Source organism: Meriones unguiculatus, chromosome 17 (assembly GCF_030254825.1).
Source record: "Meriones unguiculatus strain TT.TT164.6M chromosome 17, Bangor_MerUng_6.1, whole genome shotgun sequence".
Classification (NCBI taxonomy): Eukaryota; Metazoa; Chordata; class Mammalia; order Rodentia; family Muridae; genus Meriones; species Meriones unguiculatus.
In genome coordinates, this window is record NC_083364.1 from 61273262 (window position 1) to 61294579 (window position 21318).

The 21318-nt window shown below is 43.3% G+C and overlaps 1 protein-coding gene across 2 annotated transcripts in view; it reads right to left on the bottom strand.

Annotated features, from left to right (window-relative positions):
• Positions 1-19838, bottom strand: part of Crybg3 (crystallin beta-gamma domain containing 3) — a 109041-nt gene extending 89203 nt beyond the window's left edge. For both annotated transcript variants that reach the window (XM_021660555.2, XM_021660554.2), the window contains exon 1: positions 19566-19838. In XM_021660555.2, coding sequence (XP_021516230.1) covers positions 19566-19714 — 149 coding nt within the window. In that variant the 5' untranslated portion in view covers positions 19715-19838. The remainder of the gene's footprint in view (positions 1-19565) is intronic.
• Positions 19839-21318: the final 1480 nt, after the last annotated feature.

Consider the following 21318-nt stretch of genomic DNA (forward strand, 5'->3'; position numbering starts at 1 on the left):
ATCAACAAAATCAGAAATGAAAAGGGGGACATAACCACAGACACTGAGGAAATCCAAACAATCATTAGGACTTACTTCAAAAGTCTATATGCCACAAAATTTGAAAATCTAAATGAAATGGAGAATTTTCTTGATTGATTCAACTTACCAAAGCTGAATCAGGACCATGTAAATCAATTAAATAGTCCTATATCCTCCAAGGAAATAGAAGCGGTCATCAAAAGTCTTCCATTCAAAAAAAAGCCTAGGACCAGATGGTTTTCAGCACAGAAGTCTACCAGGCCTTCAAAAAAGAGCTAACTCCAGTTCTCTTCAAACTATTCCACAAAATAGAAACAGAAGGAATATTACCAAACTCATTCTATGAAGCCTCAGTCACCTTGGTACCTAAATCTTACAAAGACCCAACAAAGAAAGAGGACTTATGACAATCTCCCTTATGAACATTGATGCAAAAATACTCAACAAAATACTTGCAAACCGAATCCAAGAACACATCAAAGATATCATCCACTATGACCAAGTAGGCTTCATCCCAGATATGCAGGGGTGGTTCAATATACGGAAATCCATCAATGTGATCCACCATATTAACAAACTGAAAGAAAAAAAAACTACATGATAATCTCCTTAGATGCTGAAAAAGCATTTGACAAAATCCAACATCCATTCATGTTCAAAGTATTGGAGAGATCAGGGATACAAGGCACATATCTAAACATAGTAAAGGCAATATACAGCAAACCTATAGCCAACATCAAACTGAACGGAGAGAAACTTAAAGCAATCCTACTGAAATCAGGGACAAGACAAGGCTTGCCCACTCTCCATATCTCTTCAACATAGTTCTGGAAGTCCTGGCTAGAGCAATAAGACAGTTGAAGGAGATCAAGGGGATACAAATTGAAAAGGAAGAAGTCAAATTATCACTATTTACAGATGATATGATAGTATACGTGAGTGACCCCCAAAACTCTACCAGGGAACTGCTACAGCTGATAAACACCTTCAGCAAAGTGGCCCGATACAAAATTAACTCAAAAAAATCAGTAGCCCTCCTGTATACAAAAGACAAAAGGGCTGAGAAAGAAATTAGGGAAACAACACCCTTCACAATAGCCACAAATGACATAAAGTACCTTGGTGTAACCCTAACAAAGCAAGTCAAAGACTTGTATGAAAAAAATTTCAAGTCTCTGAAGAAAGAATTAGAAGAAGATATCAGAAGATGGAAAGATCTCCCATGCTCATGGCTTAACATAGTAAAACCAGCCATCTTACCAAAAGCAATCTATAGATTTAATGCAATTCCCATCAAATTACCAACACAATTCTTTACAAACCTGGAAAGAAAAATTCTCAACTTTATATGGAATAACAAGAAACCCAGAATTCCTAAAACAATCCTCTACAATAAAAGATCTTCTGGAGGTATCTCCATCCCTGATCTTAAGCTGTGCTATAGAGCAACAGTAATAAAAACTGCATGGTACTGGCATAGAAACAGAATGGTGGATCAATGGAACCGAACAGAAGACCCAGAAATAAACCCACACACTTATGGACACCTGATCTTTGACAAAGATGCCAAAACCATACAATAGAAAAAAAGATAGCATCTTCAACAAATGGTGCTGGTCTAACTGGATGTCTACATGTAGAAAAATGCAAATAGATCCATAGTTATCACCCTGCACAAAATTAAAGTCCAAGTGGATCAAAGACCTCAACATGAAACCAGACACACTAAATCAGTTAGAAGAAAAAGTGGGGAAGAGCCTTGACCTCATTGGCACAGGAAACAACTTTCTGAACACAACACCAACAGCACAGGCTTTAGAAGCAACAATCAATAAATGGGACCTCGTGAAACTGAAAGGCTTCTGTAAAGCAAAGGACACTGTCATCAGAACAAAACGACAGCCTACAGACTGGGAAAGGATCTTCACCAACCCTATATCTGACAGAGGGCTAATATCCAATATGTATAAAGAACTCAAGAAGTTAAAGAGCCACAAATCAAGTAATCCAATTAAAAAATGGGGAACAGAGCTAAACAGAGAATCCTCAATAGAGGAATATCAAATGGCAGAGAAACACTTAAAGAAACGCTCAACCTCATTAGCCATGAGGGAAATGCAAATCAAAACGACCCTGAGATTTCACCTTATACCCATCAGAATGGCCAAGATGAAAATCTCAAGTGACAACACATGCTGGAGAGATTGTGGAGAAAGGGGAACCCTCCTCCACTGCTGGTGGGAATGTAAACTTGTACAACCACTCTGGAAATCAATCTGGCGCTTCCTCAGACAACTAGGAATAGCGCTTCCTCAAGATCCAGCTATACCACTCCTAGGCATATATCCAAAAGAGGCTCAGTACACACTAAGGACATTTGCTCATCCATGTTTGTAGCAGCTTTATTTGTAATAGCCAAAAGCTGGAAACAGCCCAGATGCCCCTCAGCTGAAGAATGGATGCAAAAATTGTGGTACATCTACACAATGGAGTATTACTCAGCAATGAAAAATAAGGAAATCATGAAATTTGCAGGTAAATGGTGTGACCTGGAAAGGAGCATGCTGAATGAGCTGTCCCAGAAGCAGAAAGACACACAAGGTATATACTCACTCATATAGACATGTAATATAGGATAAATCTACTAATAATCAGTACATCTAAAGAAACCAATCAAGAGAGAGGACCCTGACTAAAATGCTCAATCCCCATCCTGAAAGGCAAAGAGGAAGGCCATCAGAAGAAGAAGAAAACAGGAAACAAGCAAGGAACCTGCCACAGAGGGCCTCTGAAAGGCTGTGCCCTGCAGACTATCAAAGCAGACTCTGAAACTTATGGCCAACTGTTGGGCAGAATGCATGGAATCTTATGTAACAAGTGGGAAATAGTAAGATCTGGAGAGGACAGGAACTCCACAAGGAGAGCAACAGAACCAGAAAATTTGAACACAGGGGTCTTCCCAGATACTCATACTCCAACCAAGTAGCATGCATGGAGATAACCTAGAACCCCTGCACAGATGTAGCCCATGGCAGTTTAGTGTCCAAGTGGGTTACCTAGTAATGGGAAGAGGGACTGCCTCTGACATAATCTGATTGGCCTGCTCTTTGATCACCTTCCCCTGAGGGGGGAGCAGCCTTACCAGGCCACAGAAGATGACAATGCAGCCACTCCTGATGTGATCTGATAGACTAAGATCAGAAGGAAGGAGAAGAGGACCTCCCCTATCAGTGGACTTGGGGAGCGGCATTCGGGAAGAAGTGGGGAGGAAGGGTGGGATTGGGAGGAGAGGAGGGAGGGGCTTATGGAGGGATACAAAGTGAATAAAGTGTAATTAATAAGATTAAATTAAATTTAAAAAAAAGAATACACATAGCACTCAAGGATAACTAGTCCCCAGAACGTACAGATTAACCAAGCAGCATAACCTGAACTGGTCACAATCTGCTTTGCTGGATTTCAAGCACAGGAAAGTTTCCACCCAGCATGGTAGTACACACCTTTAATCCCAGCTCTAGGGAGGGAGAGGCACACACTGATCTCTTTGTGTTAGAGGCCAACCAGGTCAAGAATTCCAGGGCAGCCAAGGCTATATAGTGAGACCCTCTCTCAAAAATACTAAAAAGGAGGAGGAGATAAAAAGAATAAGAAAGAAAAGAAAAGAAAGAAAGGAAGAAAGGAAGAAAGAAGGAAAGAAAGAAAGAAAGAAAGAAAGAAAGAAAGAAGGAAGGAAGGAAGGAAGGAAGGAAGGAAGGAAGGAAGGAAGGAAGGAAAGAAAGAAAGAAAGAAAGAAAGAAAGAAAGAAAGAAAGAAAGAAAGAAAGAAAGGGAAGGAAGGAAGGAAGGAAGGAAGGAAGGAAGGAAGGAAGGAAGGAAGGAAGGAAGGAAGGGAGGAAGGAGAAAGAGGAACAAAAAGACAAAGAGAGAGGGAAAGAAAGGGAGGGAGGGAGGAAGGCCCAGCTACAAGACACTTTCCAGGAGAAGGAGAAACAGGGTTTATTGCTTTAATTTCAGAACAACACTGACAACATTCTTCCTCACCGAGAAGGAAGATCAACTTCCTTCTATTCCGACCCCACCTCTCTTGAATACCAGTCTTCCTACAAAGACAAGATTAAAGCTATCCACACTCAGCATTCCACTAGAAACAAGCCAAATTGTTTGAAGGTTTAAATCCTTAAAATGTAATACTTCCCTCCTCCCCACCCCACAGAAACTTTGTCCAGGAAAAGAGAGTTTTGTTATCTTTACAGTGTAGAATACAAAGAATTAAAGGAAGGATGGAGGAGTAAGTAAGCCTTGTCTTACTTACTTAACCAAAAAAGCATAAATACGAAGGTCAACACACAAGCTCCTCACTTCTAAGCAACCTTATCCAGACCCTATCTGAGACCCAAGACTCAGACATGTGGCCTTTAAGCATTTACTTGGTGCTATACATTAGACAAACTACTGGGCAATGAAAAACATTCTAAAATTCAAATAATTTCCATGAGGTTCTGGCCCACCATCTAAAATAACATATGCTCTTGCTTTTAACAGAACCCTTAGCAGATGAGAAATGTGAAGCTGACCAACCAACACATACAGAGCAACCCACCTGCATGTACTAGGCACTCTCGCCCGGCCTAGGCATTGAGCAACAAAGAAAAAAAGAGAGAAAACAAACCCTTTGTCTTCCTTGAGCATTTTGCATATATAACAGAATCACACAGGGTGCTGAGTATATAAAACAAACATCTGATTGTCAAGTGAGCCAACTAAAGTAGGCTGAGGAATCTCCATTGTAACAGTCACCCCCACCCCCAGGTGTTCAGCTGAGGTCGTCCTCTGACACCACATTCTTGAACCATGAACTGAGTGCCTCTGGATTCATCTGAATCCAATGCCAGGTGATTATATAGGCAAGAGAGAAATCTGGTCAGGGAAGGCCACTATTTAACACTATTTAGAAGAGGTCAGTGTTGATACATAAAGATTAAATCCTTACTGGAAACCCCATTGAGAATGGACTAATCCAGACACTGCTGTACAATCTGAGCAAATAGCTGTCACTGTAATGAGCACAAAGACTATCCCTAGGACAGAGTGAAAACCCCTCACTGCAGCCCACATCACAGACTGAGGCACAAGGCACAAGCCCACTGCCAGTCATGCACATATAATCAAAGAGCTGCTTCCTGGATGGCAGAAGGGTAGGCTTGACAAAGCAGCCTTTCTTGGAGGGGAAAAAAAAGTAAATATTTAGGATTAAATCTTCCAAACAGCTTGGCTTCTTTCTAAAATAAGCCTGCCAGTGGGGTGTGGTCAGTGGGAAAGAGAAGTCACCCTTGGAAAGCAAAGCTCTCCACTCTGGCCTCTTGTAACACTTGTCCTTCCATGACATTCTTTTTCCTCACACATCATGATTCTGGTTTTGTCAGAAAAATCTACAGATACTAAAGATCTAAGTACAGTTGCCTCACGTGTCTTATGAAGGCTTACCCACAGATGCATGAGTGGACGATGCTTTGGCATTTCTAGAGAGCAGGCAACCCTAGATGGGATGTCATCACTGCCAGTCAATCCAAGCACTGCTAAACACTGGGTCACTTAACCTTAGTTGGGCAAGTCCTTCCATTTAAGCATCACCTGCGAACTGGCTGTCCTAGGGAAAGCTGGTTGCATCTAGCCTTTTCTGAGAAGAACTGATACTCTCTTTGTCTTCCATTCCTCTTAGCCCCATGATGCCTGAAATCTCCGCCGCTCTCTGAATGTTCATTTCCACAGCACAAGGGAAACCATCTTGAGGTTCTGCAGCAACAGGGATGGTAATACAGCAAGCAAAGAGAAAAGGAATCGGACCAAGACTGCATTGTCTTCTCTCTCCTCACCAATGTCAGCTGGACCTAGACCCTGATCCACTAGCCACATCTTTCCACCTGCAACCTCATTAGACCTGTCCTTCCTGACATGTTTCTTCTCACCGCATAAACGAACTGAACTAACTCCTGTGATGAAACTAGAAGTAGCCAATATCTGGCCTTCATTATATTATGACCAAATCCTACTCCAGTCGTCCCTGGACTGAAGAAAAAGAGGATACGCAACAAGGGCTCTTTCACAGACTCTTCTAGCTATAGTCACCAGCAGTAAAATGTTCTGCAAAACAGTAAAGATGTCCCTTGGGGCCATAAGACAGATGAAGGGCTCTTCACGGAAGCAAAGTCACTGTCTTCCGTGGTACAGACACTGGTGACTGGCTCATGCTTTTACTGGATAGCTTCACACCCTTGCCCATCACACCCTTGCCCATCCTGGTGGCTCTTGTTAAGCTTAGTGGGTCACAAAATGAAAACAAAACACAAAGATATGATAGTAGAGAGGGGACTTGTTAGGAGGAGACGGGTTGGTTGCACTGGACGGGGTTGAGAAAGAATGAGTGACTAAGATTATGGAATTAATAATAATAAATACAAAATTTAGGTTAAAGTAAAAAAAGAATTCTTCTCAAACTGGATATAGGCCTCTTCTAAGGCAGCACATTAGAGACAAAAGGCTTTTCAGCAAAACCCTCTTTCTGGATATGATTTTACAAATACATAAATAGTGGGACAGACCAGCTAATTAGATGGCTCCCAGGCATGTAATCTCTGGATGTTTGTGAGTCTGCAACTACAGGCTCAGAGAGAACAGACTAATCTAGAGTCTTCCGTGGGAAAGGAACAAAAAGACTATGTCCAGGAAGCCAAGCACAAATGAAAACAAATGCCAGTGCATTATAACAAAGGCACGTGTCCAACTGTCCCTTATCTCAGTGTTACTGGGGCTACCTCCCGGCCTGTCCTCTATTCTGTTAGCTGCCACAGTCTCAGCCCCCGCTGTCGTCCTTAAACACATTATGACTACTACCCCCACATCCGCCTTAGGGGCTGCCTATGTCATGGAGGCCATGCATGTGAGAGTGGAGATTGTTTTCTTTCCTAGAAACACAGCTTCCTACTGTAAGCCCTAAAGTCCTCTTTGTTCAATGATCTACTGAAGTCTATCATGAATTAAACTGACTTTTATGGAGTAGCTTGTGGGCCCATCTAGCAAGCCCTATTCTGCCACTATGAGAAAAAAAGGTTTCCACATCAATGATTCAGAGACAACCGCCTGGAAAACTGTCCGTTTGTCAATGACGACTGCGGGCAGCACAGTGGCACTTGTACTTCTTAAATGCCCATTAACAGGACATAAAACAGGTGGTTATGGCCCGATTTCTGGGCTCCAAATTAAAAGGTAACTAGAGGCTGCAATTGTAAGGCAATCAAACAGCATGTACTTCAGCTCAAACATCTGGCATCCGTTTGGTTTCAGAAATCTTGGGAGAAAAAAAAAAATCAAGGGAAGGGGGAAATGTAATGGTTCTGATTAGATTTGGTTGCCTTAAGAGTGTCTGGCGCTGCTCTGCTCCATATGCTGGCCTTCTCCCGTGACCCACATATCTACAGTGCTTTATTTTCAGTCTCCCACCTCAGCCCTCCAACACATGACCGTAATTACAGTTCAGGGCTGGTCTGTGGAGTGAGGCTCTCAGCAGCTTAAGTTGCACCTGAGCTGCCTACCACTCATCCTGCATGGCTGCTCTTTCCTCCCCCAAAGTCCTTCACCTACCTCATGCCCTTCAGATGCCCATCTGACTCTTAACACCTGCAGCCCACCTCACAAGAAGTGAGGCACCACTGGGAACCTTCCACTTTGATGTGAACTCAAACTGGTATTCTAGCTGCTTTCTAAAACGGGGCATTTGTGGGTGGGGTGCATGTCAGCAATAGAGGGTTTGTCTAAGTGCAAGGCTGTAGTTTAGGTTACCAGCATCACAAAAAGTAAATACATACATAAATAAATAAATAAAAGTGCTAACATGGGGCATTCATCCATGTGCCATTCAAAAACAGTCCTGAAGGACTGTGTCTCCCTGGAGCTCTACAGAGCTGGAGCCTGGCTGACATTCTCCAGCTCAAATCCTTCCTTTTCTTTAAATTCCAAGACGAATATAAACATGCAATGTAAATATATAAGCACAAGGGTCATGAAAAAAATATTCAAAAGCTAAACTGTATTTCAACTTCTTGCTAGGACCCCTCCCCGCGCGCGTGCGCGCGCACACACACACACACACACACACACACACACACACACTCCTAACTCATCGGCTCTTGGCCTCTCTGCATGCCATGGCCGCTTTTCCTTCCCTTCGGTTTAGTCTGCCCACACCGGCAATTTATACCATTTATTTTCTTCTCTCATCCAGTAGAATACAAACTCTTCTAAGTAAAGATGTTTAGATATTTAAACCAGATTTTTATTATTATTATTTATTTACTCTTTACATAGTTTTCTGCCCACATGTACATTTGCAAGCCTGAAGAGGGCACCAGCTCTTACTATAGATGGTTGTGAACCACCATGTGGCTGCTGGGAATTTAACTCAGGACCTCTGGAAGAGCAGCCAGTGCTCTTAACCCCTGAGCCATCTCTCCAGCTGCCTTAAACCAGATTTTTATAAATGATGGTACGACTAAGATTTTTATATGAGGATTAAATTTTAAGGTGCTATAGTTTATTTAAACATATGTAATATTGTAGAAAATATTAAAGTACTATATTGAGGGGACATATTTAAATTTCAATCCCAAAGAGGACTTCTTACTTGTAAAAATATCTGCATATGTAGATATGCACTTGGGAATGACCTGAAAGGAGGAGACACGTCTCTGAAAGAACAGAGTTCTGAATGTGCCTTTATTTTATATTTTCATAGAATATAATGCCCGTTTTACAAAAGCATAAGTTACTATTAAAAAATTTTCAAATGACCTAGTACTATAGCTGAGTAAAAGAAAAAAAATTAGTAAAAATGCAATTAAGAACAAATAAGTAGACATTTAAACTACAAATATTACACAGTGATTAACTTCTTTGTTCCACAGTATATACCGAACCATCAAAGAGGATCCGTAGGTCTACTCACAACACTGAAACAACCAAAATTACTGCAGCTCACAGCTTCAACTCTGACTAACCAACGAGAGGCCACCTCCAACTAGAGCATGCTTCTCCAGAAAGCAAAAGGCGGAGTTTACACCTCACCTAACCAGCTGCTGTTACTGAGATGTAAAGTGCAAAATACTCTATTGTGAAGGGAAGGCTGGCAATCACCAGAGAAAACACTGGCCACTTTTTAAATAAATGAAATCCAAAGAAAGAAATTTCTGATACACAGCTTCTAGAAATCACATGACCTCAGTATGTGTAAGAACACAGAAATAAGCCAGGCGCGGTGGCACATGCCTATAATCCCAGAACTCAGGGGAAGCAGAGGCAGACAGATCTCTGTGAGTTTGAGGCCAGCCTGGTCTACAAAGTGAGTCCAGGACAGCCAAGGCTACACAGAGAAGCAGCCCTGTCTCTAAAAAAGGAAAAATAAATAAAAAATGAAAACAGAGAAATACCATTTCAAATACATGACATAAAAAAAAATAGATAAATACAAATTAAGTTCCTAAAAAGCATGCTATACCAATGATACCACAGAATTTTGGGAGCCAACTTGGAGTCCACCATGAGTCTCCTTTATGTTCCAAAGAACAGTTTCAAAGACACTGGCACTGAACACCTAATGCATGTCTGAATAAGCAGAGACTTGGACTGTGTAGTCCTTCAGCAATCTCATCCAATGGCCAGCAGAGAGAGGCCGTGTAATGGAGTTCAGTGCATATGCAATAAAAAGCTCAGCAGCAATGACATTCACAGAGTTTTCTGAAAAGTTGAGTAAACTCATTTAATTTTGTCCTTTGGAAAAACACTAAAATAACAGTGAAGAGGAAATAAAAGGAAATCAGCTACTGGATAAAATGAGCAAAGGGCACCTCATTGGAGAGTTTTGAAGAGGATGAGCCAGACAGAAATTATTTTAAAGCAGACAAACTACAGTGTAAATGACTGCAAAAGCAGTTGTCATTTTGGCTTAGCCTAAGAATTCCAGAAAAATTCCAGTGACTTAGCGGGCAAAAGTAGAAGAAACACAAGGCTAAAAAAATGTTACCTGGCATCCCAACTAACATCTAGAAATTACACACATTTGGTAGGAAATTAGGAAGAAATGTTAAAGTCTTCAAGGTCTGGAATCTAAGCACAGTAAAAGGGACCACAGAGAAGGGGGAGTTTTAGAAAAATTTTCAAACCTAGAAGGCTAAGACAAAAGTCTCCAGAGTGAAAGAACACAGAAAATCTCCATTAAATGCAAAGGAACCAATGTATTATTAACCAATCTATTATTCTCCTTTGTGCTGGATTAAAAGGAGATTCAGTTTTCTCTAAATTTACAAAGGAAAAAAATGTTAGTCACATGAAAGAAAGGGGCCCCCCAAATCATATTACTAGAATTCTCAAAAGCAACATAATTAAAGAAAATAGCTTCAGAATCCACCAGGGTGGGGGTGGGGAGGTTCAGAAATGTAAAAAAAAAAAAAAAAAAAAAAAAAAAGGAAAAAAGAAAAAAAATTATCTCACATCTATTATTCCATTCCTTGCTGATACAATCCAGCACAACTAGGAACTTAACCAAGAGAAGTATGAGATAGAAAGGTGGAGGGCGCTGGTGTAGATTTGAATAGGGGAGGGGAAGAAGACCATAGGAACGAGGGGGCCATAGAGGTGAAGGGAGCAATGCAGTGTAGTAATGCGGAGAAATGGCGAACGTTTGCTTGGACATCCTAGAAGGAACAGTGAAAAACAAAAGGTCACATCAAGGAAAGGAATCACAATACAGGGCCTGGCTAGACAAAATAAACTTACATAGGAATAAAAATCTGAAGACTACATTTTTGTTTAATCCCTCAAACTACAGGAATCTACGTTTCATCTTTTGCTATCAAAATAATGCTGCACTTACTAAGCCCTCACAAGCAACTGTATCCTGTTACAAACTTAATATGTGTGATGGGATTCCTATAGAGAAGCCAATGCGTATGAGGGTCTCTGACATCATTATAAACTCCTCTTTCCTTCCAAACTGGTGTGTCAATTTACTCTTGTCTTAGTGACTTTTGTTTTGTTTTGTTTTGTTTTGTTTTGTTTTGTTTTCAAGACAGGGTTTCTCTGTGTTGCTTTGGCTGTCCTGGATCTCCTTTTGTACACCAGGCTGACCCTGAACTTCATCCTGTCTCTGCCTCCCAAGTGCTGGGATTAAAGGGTTGAGCCCCATTACTTTTAAATTGCAGTGACAAAACACCATAACCAACGCAACTCACAAAAGAAAACATTTCATTGAGCTTATGGTTTCACGGAAAAGAAACTTGTATTTGCCTGGTTTAGTTGTTGTCTGGAGGCGTACTGTCTCCATCTGCTAACCAAGACCTAGCACTGGAAGCTTCTAGCCTCCCTATAATTTAACCTAGGCTTTCAGCCTCTGAGACTCACTGCTTAATAAGCTCACCCTTGTTCTTTCTGAGCTCTGGGCTGGCAGGTTCAACTTAGTTGTTCTGGCTCAAACTCATCTCCCAGATGATTTATTCAATCTGGCTTCTTTCTCAGCTCTTGAATTGCTTTGCTTGGCCTCATACTAACTCCAGCAATCTGTTCTAATCTTCTGGCTCCTTATTATCTAGCTTATTTGGTCTTGCAGAGAGTTCTCTTTCTGCAACCTGTCTATTACTGTCCAGGTAAAAATTCACTTCTCTTTTTCCTTTTCCTCTCAAGTTGGGCATATCCTATTCCAGCAAATCTTTCTCTGATTTGTCTCTGTTTCTGCCAATCAAGCAAATATCACATTCAAACATGGGTGCTTCCTTCTACAAACTAACTTTACCTTCATTGTTTGGGATTAAAAACACTTACCACCACACCTGAACCTAAGCTGTTCTTTACCTGAAACTTGCGCTTGATACCAGACTGACCTTTAACTCAGATCTGCTTGCCTGTGTCCTGGATTAAAGGCTCCTTTGTATTCCAGTCAGATAACACAGACCTAGAAGATCTTTGGATGTGATCTCTTGCCAGAACAGCCATGTTCTGAATTAATATTCCTCTGCAGTTTCAGAGGGTTACAGTCCACAAGAGCAGTGAAATGAATGGCATGAAGTGCTGAGAGTTTACATCTTGATAGACAACAAGCAAGAGGGAGAGAAAGCAACATGGGCTTTTGAAAGATACAGTGGCAATACTTTCTATCTGGCCACACCTCCTTATCCTTCTAACAGTTTCATAACCGTTTCACCAAGCGGGACCAAGGATTCAAACATACAAGCATTTGGGGACTATTCTTATTCAAACTCTCCCTCAAGGAGTACATGAGTAATGTTTATCCATTTAAGTTGTTTATCGTGCAGGCAGGGACCAGTGCATCCGTGCAGATTTCTAGCTGCAGGCCACGGACACTCATTCGGAGCCATTTTCCATGGCCAGCCTTCTCGCACAGGTCTTCCCAAGCTAAGCAGAGAATACTGTCACATAATGTAGGCTTTGGATTTAGAAAGAAACGTCCGCCTTCTGCTTCCACCGTTGGTACCCTGAGACTTTTGATACTTTCAAATCCTTCAAGAAGGAACAAAGAACCGTGCAAGATGAATTAAAGGTCTCCCAACCTTGTATAGTGGGTTTCAAGAAAAAAAAATTAATCTATTCAAGAATCACAAGCATGGGATTCTCGTAAGAGGCTAGTTTTATCTTGTCACCACTAATCCGCACAAGAAGGAACAAGCCTAGCTACCAAGCAAGTGCCTGCTTCTGTGTTTCGGGACACTTCCATGATCCTTTAGAAGTCAAAACACTGAGGGAGAGTCCCGGGGCTAGATACCTGCCAGGTACACACAGGGGAGGTGCATCGTGTCCAGTTGCAAACCTTCAGCCGGTTCTCTAGCAGCCTCAAACTACTCAGTGCTTAGGTCACTACCCACCTGGCACTCTGATTCCGCAAGGAACCAGACTCCACCTACATCTGAATTATTTTGTTTTAATTTTTATTTTTTATATTATAGTTTATTCACCTTGTATCACAGTTGTAGCCCCCTCCTCAATCCCACCCTCACTCCCTCATCTCCTCCCATGGCCCTCTCCAAGTCCACAGATAGGGGAGGTCCTCCTCTCCTTCCATCTGACCCTAGCTTATCAGGTCTCATCAGAAGTGGCTGCACTGTCCTCCTCTGTGGCCTGGCAAGGCTGCTCCCCCGTCAGGGTGAGGCAGTCAAAGAGCTAGCCCCTGAGTTCATGTCAGAGACAGTCCCTGTTCTCCTTAGTAGGGAACCCACGTGGAGACTGAGCTGCCATGGGCTACATCTGAGCAGGGATTCTAGGTTATCTCCATGAATGGTCCTTGTTTGGAGTATCAGTCTCAGAAAAGACCCCTGTGCCCAGATATTTTGGTCCTGTTGATCTCCTTGTGGAGCTCCTGTCCTCTCCAGATCTTACTATCTCCCCTTCTTTCCTAAGATTCCCTGAACTCTGCCCAAAGTTTGGTAATGAGTCTCAGTATCTGCTTTGATACATTGCTGGGTAGAGTCTTTCAGAGGCCCTCTATGGTAGGCTCCTATCCTGTTTCTTCCTTCTTCTAATGTCTGTCCCATTTGCCTTTCTGACTGGTATTGATCATCTTACCCAGGGTCCTCCTTCTAGCTCAGCTTCTTTAGGTGTACAGATTTTTGTAGGTTTATCCTATATTATATGTCTAGTATCCACTTATAAGTGAGTATATACCGTGTGTGTCTTTCTGTCTCTGGGATACCTCACTCAGGATGATCTCTTCTATTTCCCACCATTTGCCTGCAAATTTCATGATTTCCTTGTTTTAATTGCTGAGTAGTATTCCATTGTGTAAATGTATCACAATTTCTGTATCCATTCCTCTGCTGAGGGACATCTGGGTTGTTTCCAGGTTCTGGCTATTATGAATAAAGCTGCTATGAACATGGTCGAACAATGTCCTTGTTGTGTACTTGAGCAAATTTTGGGTATATACCTAGCAGTGGTATAGCTGGATCTTGAGGAAGCACTATTCCTAATTGTCTGAGGAAGCGCCAGATTGATTTCCAAAGTGGTTGTACCAGTTTACATTCCCACCAGCAGTGGAGGAGGGTTCCCCTTTCTCCACATCCTCTCCAGCATGTATTGTCACTTGAGTTTTTTATCTTAACCATTCGGATAGGTGTAAAGCGAAATCTCAGGGTCGTTTTGATCGGCATCTCTCTGATGACTAAGGACATTAAACATTTAAGTGTTTCTCTGCCATTCTGTATTCCTCTACAGAGAATTCTCTGTTCCCTATTTTTTAATTGATTACTTTATTTTTGCTTTTTAACTTCTGTAGTTCTTTATATATTCTGAATTCTTGACAAGCCTGCAGGAGGAACAAAGAGAGCAGAGAGAACACTACTGTGGGTCCACCTCAGGCTACAGCTACTACCGCATCTCCCAGAGTATTCTGAGTTGACAGACAATACTAGCCAAAATGTACTCAGGGAAAAGTTACTGTGAGATCTGAGGCCCAATTAAAATTTTCATCCAACATATGGCACTAATGAAGCACTGCGGGCCAATGAGATGGCTCTGTGGGTAAAGGCACTTGCCATCTAGTCTGACAACCTGAGTTCAATCCTCTCATGGTCAAAGACAGGAGCAGACTCCTGCAGGCCGCCCTTTGACTTCTGTACATGCACACCCATGTACAAACACACCCAAATAAAACACACGGAATAAATATTTTCTAAACAGAAACATTATCTGAACAAGTCTCCCACACCAAAAACATACTTAAGTTTCTGCTCTCTCCCCCCCCCCATAATTTCTGATCCGCTGACATCATGTTTTACTCAGTCGTCTTTATATGTGGCCCACAGTGCAGCATCATATTGAGAACATAGGCACATCAGCTTGTAGAGTTAACAGAGTTGAATTAGCTACAATTTCTTCAACTTTTCTCTCATGCTAGCTCTCTCTTTTCACGGAAAAGCCCTGGGTGGAACGGATATCAACCTACACTTTCCTGCCACCACTGTTTCATATAGCATTTCTAATATAGCTGAGCTTCTAAAGTTCTGATTTCACTACAACTTTGAGGAAGAAATGGAATACTCCGTGGAGGGATTATTTTTCTGCTTTACAAACTGTCATGATTCCTTTTATGTATTTTCCATTGATGAATAAAATGCTAAAAAAAATGCTATTGAGTCTTTGCCTCAATAAAATCAGGAGTTCTGATTACACTTCCAGCATAGTTAGATTGCACAACGGAATCCTTTTCCAGGGACCCCCACAGCAAGAATTCGCAAGTGAGCAATCCCACAGGTATTCTATGAAAACCCAAGAAACAAAATCTCACAAAAGGCAGTGTAGTGTGGTGAAACTCTAAAACAGCTTACCATTTCTTCTCTGCTGCCAAGGGCAAGCTCCATGCTTCGAGTTATCCTGGCAGACCAATAAGATAGACACCTCCGGGCTTTCTAGAATTTGCAAGGCATTTTTACTACTTCAAGTATGAATTGCTTGGTACAGGCATGTCCTTATTCATATCAGTTTGGCTCTCAGGCTGGGGCATCAGAATCACTGAGGTTTTTCGTTTTTGTTTTTGGCAATCCTATCTCCTACTCTACAGTCCATTAGCTTCCTGACCTCTGTCATTCAACACCCTCAGCTACAATGACAGGCAAAAATACTCTCCAACCTATATTTCACAAAGCCAAAGCCCACTTGGAGAGCAGAGAATGTACTAGCCTTGGCTCCAAATCACTAGTGACCTCTTTAAATGCTCTAACCAGCAAGCACAGATTCACTCTTTATCAGTGTTTGGGAAAGACATACCAAGATAAGATGCAACTCCTGACCTTGTATTTAGGGAAGCTGTCTCACCCTCTTCTATCACTGACACTCTAACAGAGAGTCAAAGTCACAGGGCCCACTCTGAAACAAAAGGCTTTATTCAAATGTGAGTTTTGTTTGTTTTTTGCCACAGGGTCTAAGACACTGTAGTCCAGAAGGATCTATGTAACTCAGGCTTGACTTGAGGGCCTCCTCCTGCCTCTGGAATAACAGGACAACAAGAATGATCTAACATGCTCAGCTTTTAACATGCTTAAAAAGTATGATTTTGAAAGGTAGAGGAGAAAATGGTGTTTAATGAACCAGAGCAATGGAGTCAGAGACCTAAATTCAATTCTTATCCTGGAGCCTTGCTCCTTGTGATCACAGGAAAATCATTCTCCACTGGGAGTGCTACCCCTCTCCTTCCCCCACACCTGTCTGAGGGTATTCTGAGTTATTCAAATGACCAGAGATGCTGCTGGCAATTAGTAGGTGGAATCTTGGGCATCAACTGTCCTTCAATGGACTGAAGAGTCCAGTTTAAGAAACTGTTACACTCAAAACAAATCGAATCTGCTGTGAAGCACTGTCCCATCCTAAGTGTCTTCAAAACTGTAGGAGGCTTCTAAGTATAGCACCCCTTTAGCCTGTGGGTATGCTGTGAATCACTCTCAAGCAAAAGCTCTCTGCCCAGGGTAGATGCACAAATGGGTCCTTGAGAAATGTTCTCCTCACCATATTAGCTCCCTTTCTGTCTTCCAGGTACTGCATGGAGCCCATAAACAGGTACATCATGCCTGATACAGCTAGGGTGCAAGCTTGTGCAATCATTTTCACAAAGCAGATAAAAATAAGAAGGCAGGTGTTCACATAAAAAGTTCCCCATTCCAACAAGATCCAACACTCCCAGTGAGGAGCCATTCTCTCCAGAGACCCAATGTCTCAATTCTAATTTTCTGGATGTCTCTCTCTCTCTCTCTCTCTCTCTCTCTCTCTCTCTCTCTCTTCTCTGGGTCCTACCAGCATACATCTCCTGACAGACCTTAAATTCCTGAAGGCCCTTTTTCTGCCTGCCACATCTGTTCCTATTTCTCCAATCCTACAGAAACACCCACATAGATGGTCATTTAAAGTCACCTATGCCATAAGGCCCTCCCTGGACTCCTATCTCTTCTAAGACCTACAGTCTTATATGCCAATCCACTGGGCTGAACACTATAATGACGACTGTCTAAATGAGATGCATTGGAATCTAGGAGTTCTTTACAGTATCCTGTGAAAACTTTCAATTGCAGTTTTCATTTTTACATAACTGATGCTGTTAGTTATCTGGTCAACCAACACAGAAGGTAACCAACAAAAAGGTAACCTTACCCTTCTTTGGTTGCTAAGGGTTTTGTGCCAACAGAGTAGCAGCAAACTCAATACATAAATAATGTATTCACACCAAGTGAAAACTGAACAGCACACAGTAAAAACAAAGGGTGTCTCTCAATGTGTGGAACATTATGGTGGAGACTGGGCAACCCCTAAAGGCCTTGTGTCTATCCTAACACATCCCATCAGTCTTTGTTTCCCCTGGTAGCAAACAAACATTTGGAAGGATGGAGGGAGGCAATGTCATAAATTTGACTTTCATTAGTCTCATTAATACTTACAGTTCATTTTACTTCTGAAGAGGTTGCTAAGGAGCTCTGTTCTCATGGAGTGTGTATCCTGTTTTGTATTTGGGCATGAGTAGGCTGAGTAATAAAATGCTCATGAGCCAACACAATGAGTGCAGGCAGGAAAGGAGCCTATGCAATGAAAGCCTGAGAAAATCCATTTCACCCCAAGATACACACAATATAAGGCAGATGTTAATAGGTCATGTACATTAAGGGGCCTCTGTGCCCCAGGCACGGGTGAAAAGTAGCTACGAAACTTTGAGCAGCTCTCTTTAAAACTGTTTCCATGTTTACAGTAAAATAGAGATTGTGATCATTTAAGTTTGTTGAAAATTATGCCAAATCACTTCCCAAATTTTAAACTTTTAAAATTTTGCAGGATGTCATTGCTGTTTACTCGGGAGCCCTTTTCTTGGACATCTTTACATGGCTAGCTACTGTTCCAAGCAACATCACATCTACTACTACAGAGGGTGAACCCTCCTCTCATGAACAGGAAAGGGTTCACTGCCACAAAGAGAAACAACCAAGGTGCCCTTTTTGTTTTGAAATGGGATCACAGTGACAAATCACAATTCTCTTTCCAATCTTGTTAACACCAGTGTTGTTCTACTACTGGAGCGATGGGTGCTACTGAGTGGTTCCATTTGTTTCCTTACACTTTCAATAACGGCTTTGTGTTTGTTTATATCTGTGAAAAAGAAAGATTTAAGCTCATACAAAACAGCTAAACACCCACATGAGGGATTATCAGCAATCCCCTTAACTTTCGGCCAGCTCTAAAAAAGACGAGGACAAAATCAGTGCTCACGAAAGCACAATTAAAATCGCCTTGTGAAAAGCCACAGCCCGTGCCTATCAGGTGGTAAGGAGAGACAGAGAAGGGATAGGTGAAAAGATCTAGCTGCTGGACTAATCAGCTCCAGGCAGAAAGAGTTCAGAATGGAGGAGTGCCTGCCTTAAAAGGGCAAATAGGCCAGGGGAGCAGGCAGGATTTCAGGACAGTGCTGATAGGAAGGAGCTGGCTTGCTTACTCCTTTCCACTACTCTCAAGTTTTGTCCCGTGCTGAGTCTAGAGCTTTCCTCTCTCTGAAGGCTGCTAGCTATGTTACAGCCATGGCAGGCACCACATCCCGGTGAGACCTGTCAGACTTCAAAACTATCAGGAAGGACTGTGAAACTTCGAACTTAAAACCATCAACAACCAGGACAATAGCGTCTGAAACTTCCAAGGAGAACAAGTCAATTATAATTGGCCATTTCTTGGAAAGATGCGTTTTGCGAACAGGTGATTATAATGGAACTGTTTCACAATTAGAAAAACCAAGGAGCGCCAAGGAATAACAGCAAATCAAACCCTAAATAGTAATAGAACTAGAACCAACAGTTGTTTCCAATCCATTTTTTTTCTTTGAAGTCCATCAGCAAGTCTTTAGTCTGAGGTAAATATAGCTCTCTCTAGAGGGCAACCTTCCAAGGACATGGGTTACAGGTTCTTCTGGTGCAAGCGAAGTCCGCCTCACTTCTCAAAAAAAGAAAAGTTTAAAGAAGCGAGTTACCTCCTTTAGGGAGGATAAGAAAATTTTACAAAACAGACGTTTTAATGAGTTTTTAAAACGTCAGTCTTTGTAGTAGCAGGGGTAGAGGAAAACAGGGTTTTGGAAATGGGGCACACGCTAACGATTGCTAAGCCAGCCCCAGCCCCGGTTCCCCGAGCGCTGCAGACAGAAGTCCCAAGCGAGGGAGGAAGGAGGAAGGGCGGCATCATTTAAACTGTAAACAAATCTGGTGGAGACTCGAGGCTCTGGATGAAGTCTCGGGAAGCTCTCACCGCAACTCCTTCCCGAAGCTCTCCGAGCAAAAACTTCAGATGGCAAAGCGGGGCGCGGAGGACCCGAGCGGAGGGGACAGAGTCGGGGGCCCGGATGGCGGCGGGAAAGGAAGCGCGGGCAGGGACCCGGCCAGGAGCAAGAACTTCCCCAGATCCAAGCCACCCAGGGCGGGACCGAGGACACCCGGGCAGAGGGGACGGGGCGAACGGCGGCCCCGCGGCTCCCACCTGGCGGCCCCGCGGCTCGCGCCGGCCGGCTGGCCGGTCCCCGGCTTCTCCTCCTCTTCCTCTTCCTTGTCCCGGGAAGGGTTCCGCGCCGCGAAGAACCGAGAAAAGCTGTGCCAGGGGGCGCTGCCCCTCCTGCGGCCGCCGGACATGTCCCCCGCGCGGCCCCGACGGGGCGGTGGCCGGAGCGCGGGTGGCCACAGCCCTGGCCTGCGAAGCGCAGCGGGAGTCGGCGCGGGCCGCCGCGCGGCTCCTCCAGCCCCCGCCGGCACGAGCGCTCCCCGGGCGGCTCCTCCTCCCGCCCGCGTCCCCAGCAGCCCGCCCCCCGGGAGGAGCCAGCGGCCGCGACCGCCCCGCCGCCCGCAGGTCCGGGAGGAGCAGCCCGGGGATGCTCGGCTTGGGCTTCCCGCCCAAAGCACCCCAGCCCGCGGCCCGCTTGGCTTTGGGAACAGCTACTGTAAACGCACCGCTTCCCCTCCCACGTTAGGGCGGTTTTCAAAGAGGGGAATCAATTAAGGGGCTTGTGGAAACACCTGGCGAGAGGCAGCGCCGGCGTGCCCGGCAAGCCCCGGAGCCAAGCACAGCCCTTCTAAAGACGGCTTTAGCCAGCAAGGCAGAAGACACCAGGGTCCCAGCCGTCCAGCTGTCAGCAACTTATTTCTGCTTCAGCTGGCTCGGATGCCGAGTCACTAACCCAGGTGTGCTTTAGTTCTCACCCTTCACCTTTGGGCTACTCCCAGAATCCCTTTTCAAAAAAAAAAAAACGACGCTGATCAGAAACAAATATGAATCAGGTGTGACTCAATCTGGAAACTGCTGAAACAAATATTTTGTTGTTGCGCCGGTGTTAGTGTAGTCTGCAGCCCCAAAGGTCCCTAAAGTATCTGGTTATAACAACGCGGCTTTATATCGTGTAGCTAGCTGCTGGTACAGGAAGCACAGTGGCACATTCCCCCTGGTGTGTTGCTTTGTCTGAAGCCAGAACTCCAGAGATATGAAACTCAAGGAAGTGGCCTGACATTTAGTACCTAAAAATGTTATATAGGCAAAGTATTCTCCCTCTGTGGCTGGCTGGAGAAGTGAGCAGGTTGCACATCTAACCATAAGCCCCAAGTAATTGTGGCACTGGTTACTGAGCCGTCCACTGCCCCACACATGCCCCTTTGAAGCACTTTAATACTTCAACTGGATTTGAAACTAGGAGTACGTGAGCAAGGATCACATAAAATTAGATAGCGTAAGAAAAGTTTCCAAGCTAACATTATCTCGGAAAAGAATACGCATTAAAGATCTTCTAATTAGAAAGCCCAAAGAGGATTCAAAAGCAAAGCACTGAGGCAAACGTTCCTGTAGCTACAAGGCCTGGAGAACACATCTCTCCCCAAAGCATTGTGAACTGAGTGCCAGCCGCCTCTCCTACTTGCCGGTGATGAAAATGGTCCCTAAACCCGTACATCGGGTGCAGGCAGGGAGTCTGTCTGGGGATAAAAGTGGCTGGGAGCCGGTAAGATTATGAAGCAATTCTGATTTTGAATATTACTTCTCTCAACTGTGTTAGGAAAATGCTACAGTAATTCACGTATTAATATTTCTTTATAACATGCAGAAGCACTAGATTCACACTATGGGAAGTCTTTGGTATTAAATTTTCATTTATTTGGGTTTCCAATACTTACTTAGACATCTTACAGGCTTACAGTCTCAACTTATAATAGCAGACTCTTGAATCCTAAATTCTGGGATTTCATTATGATAT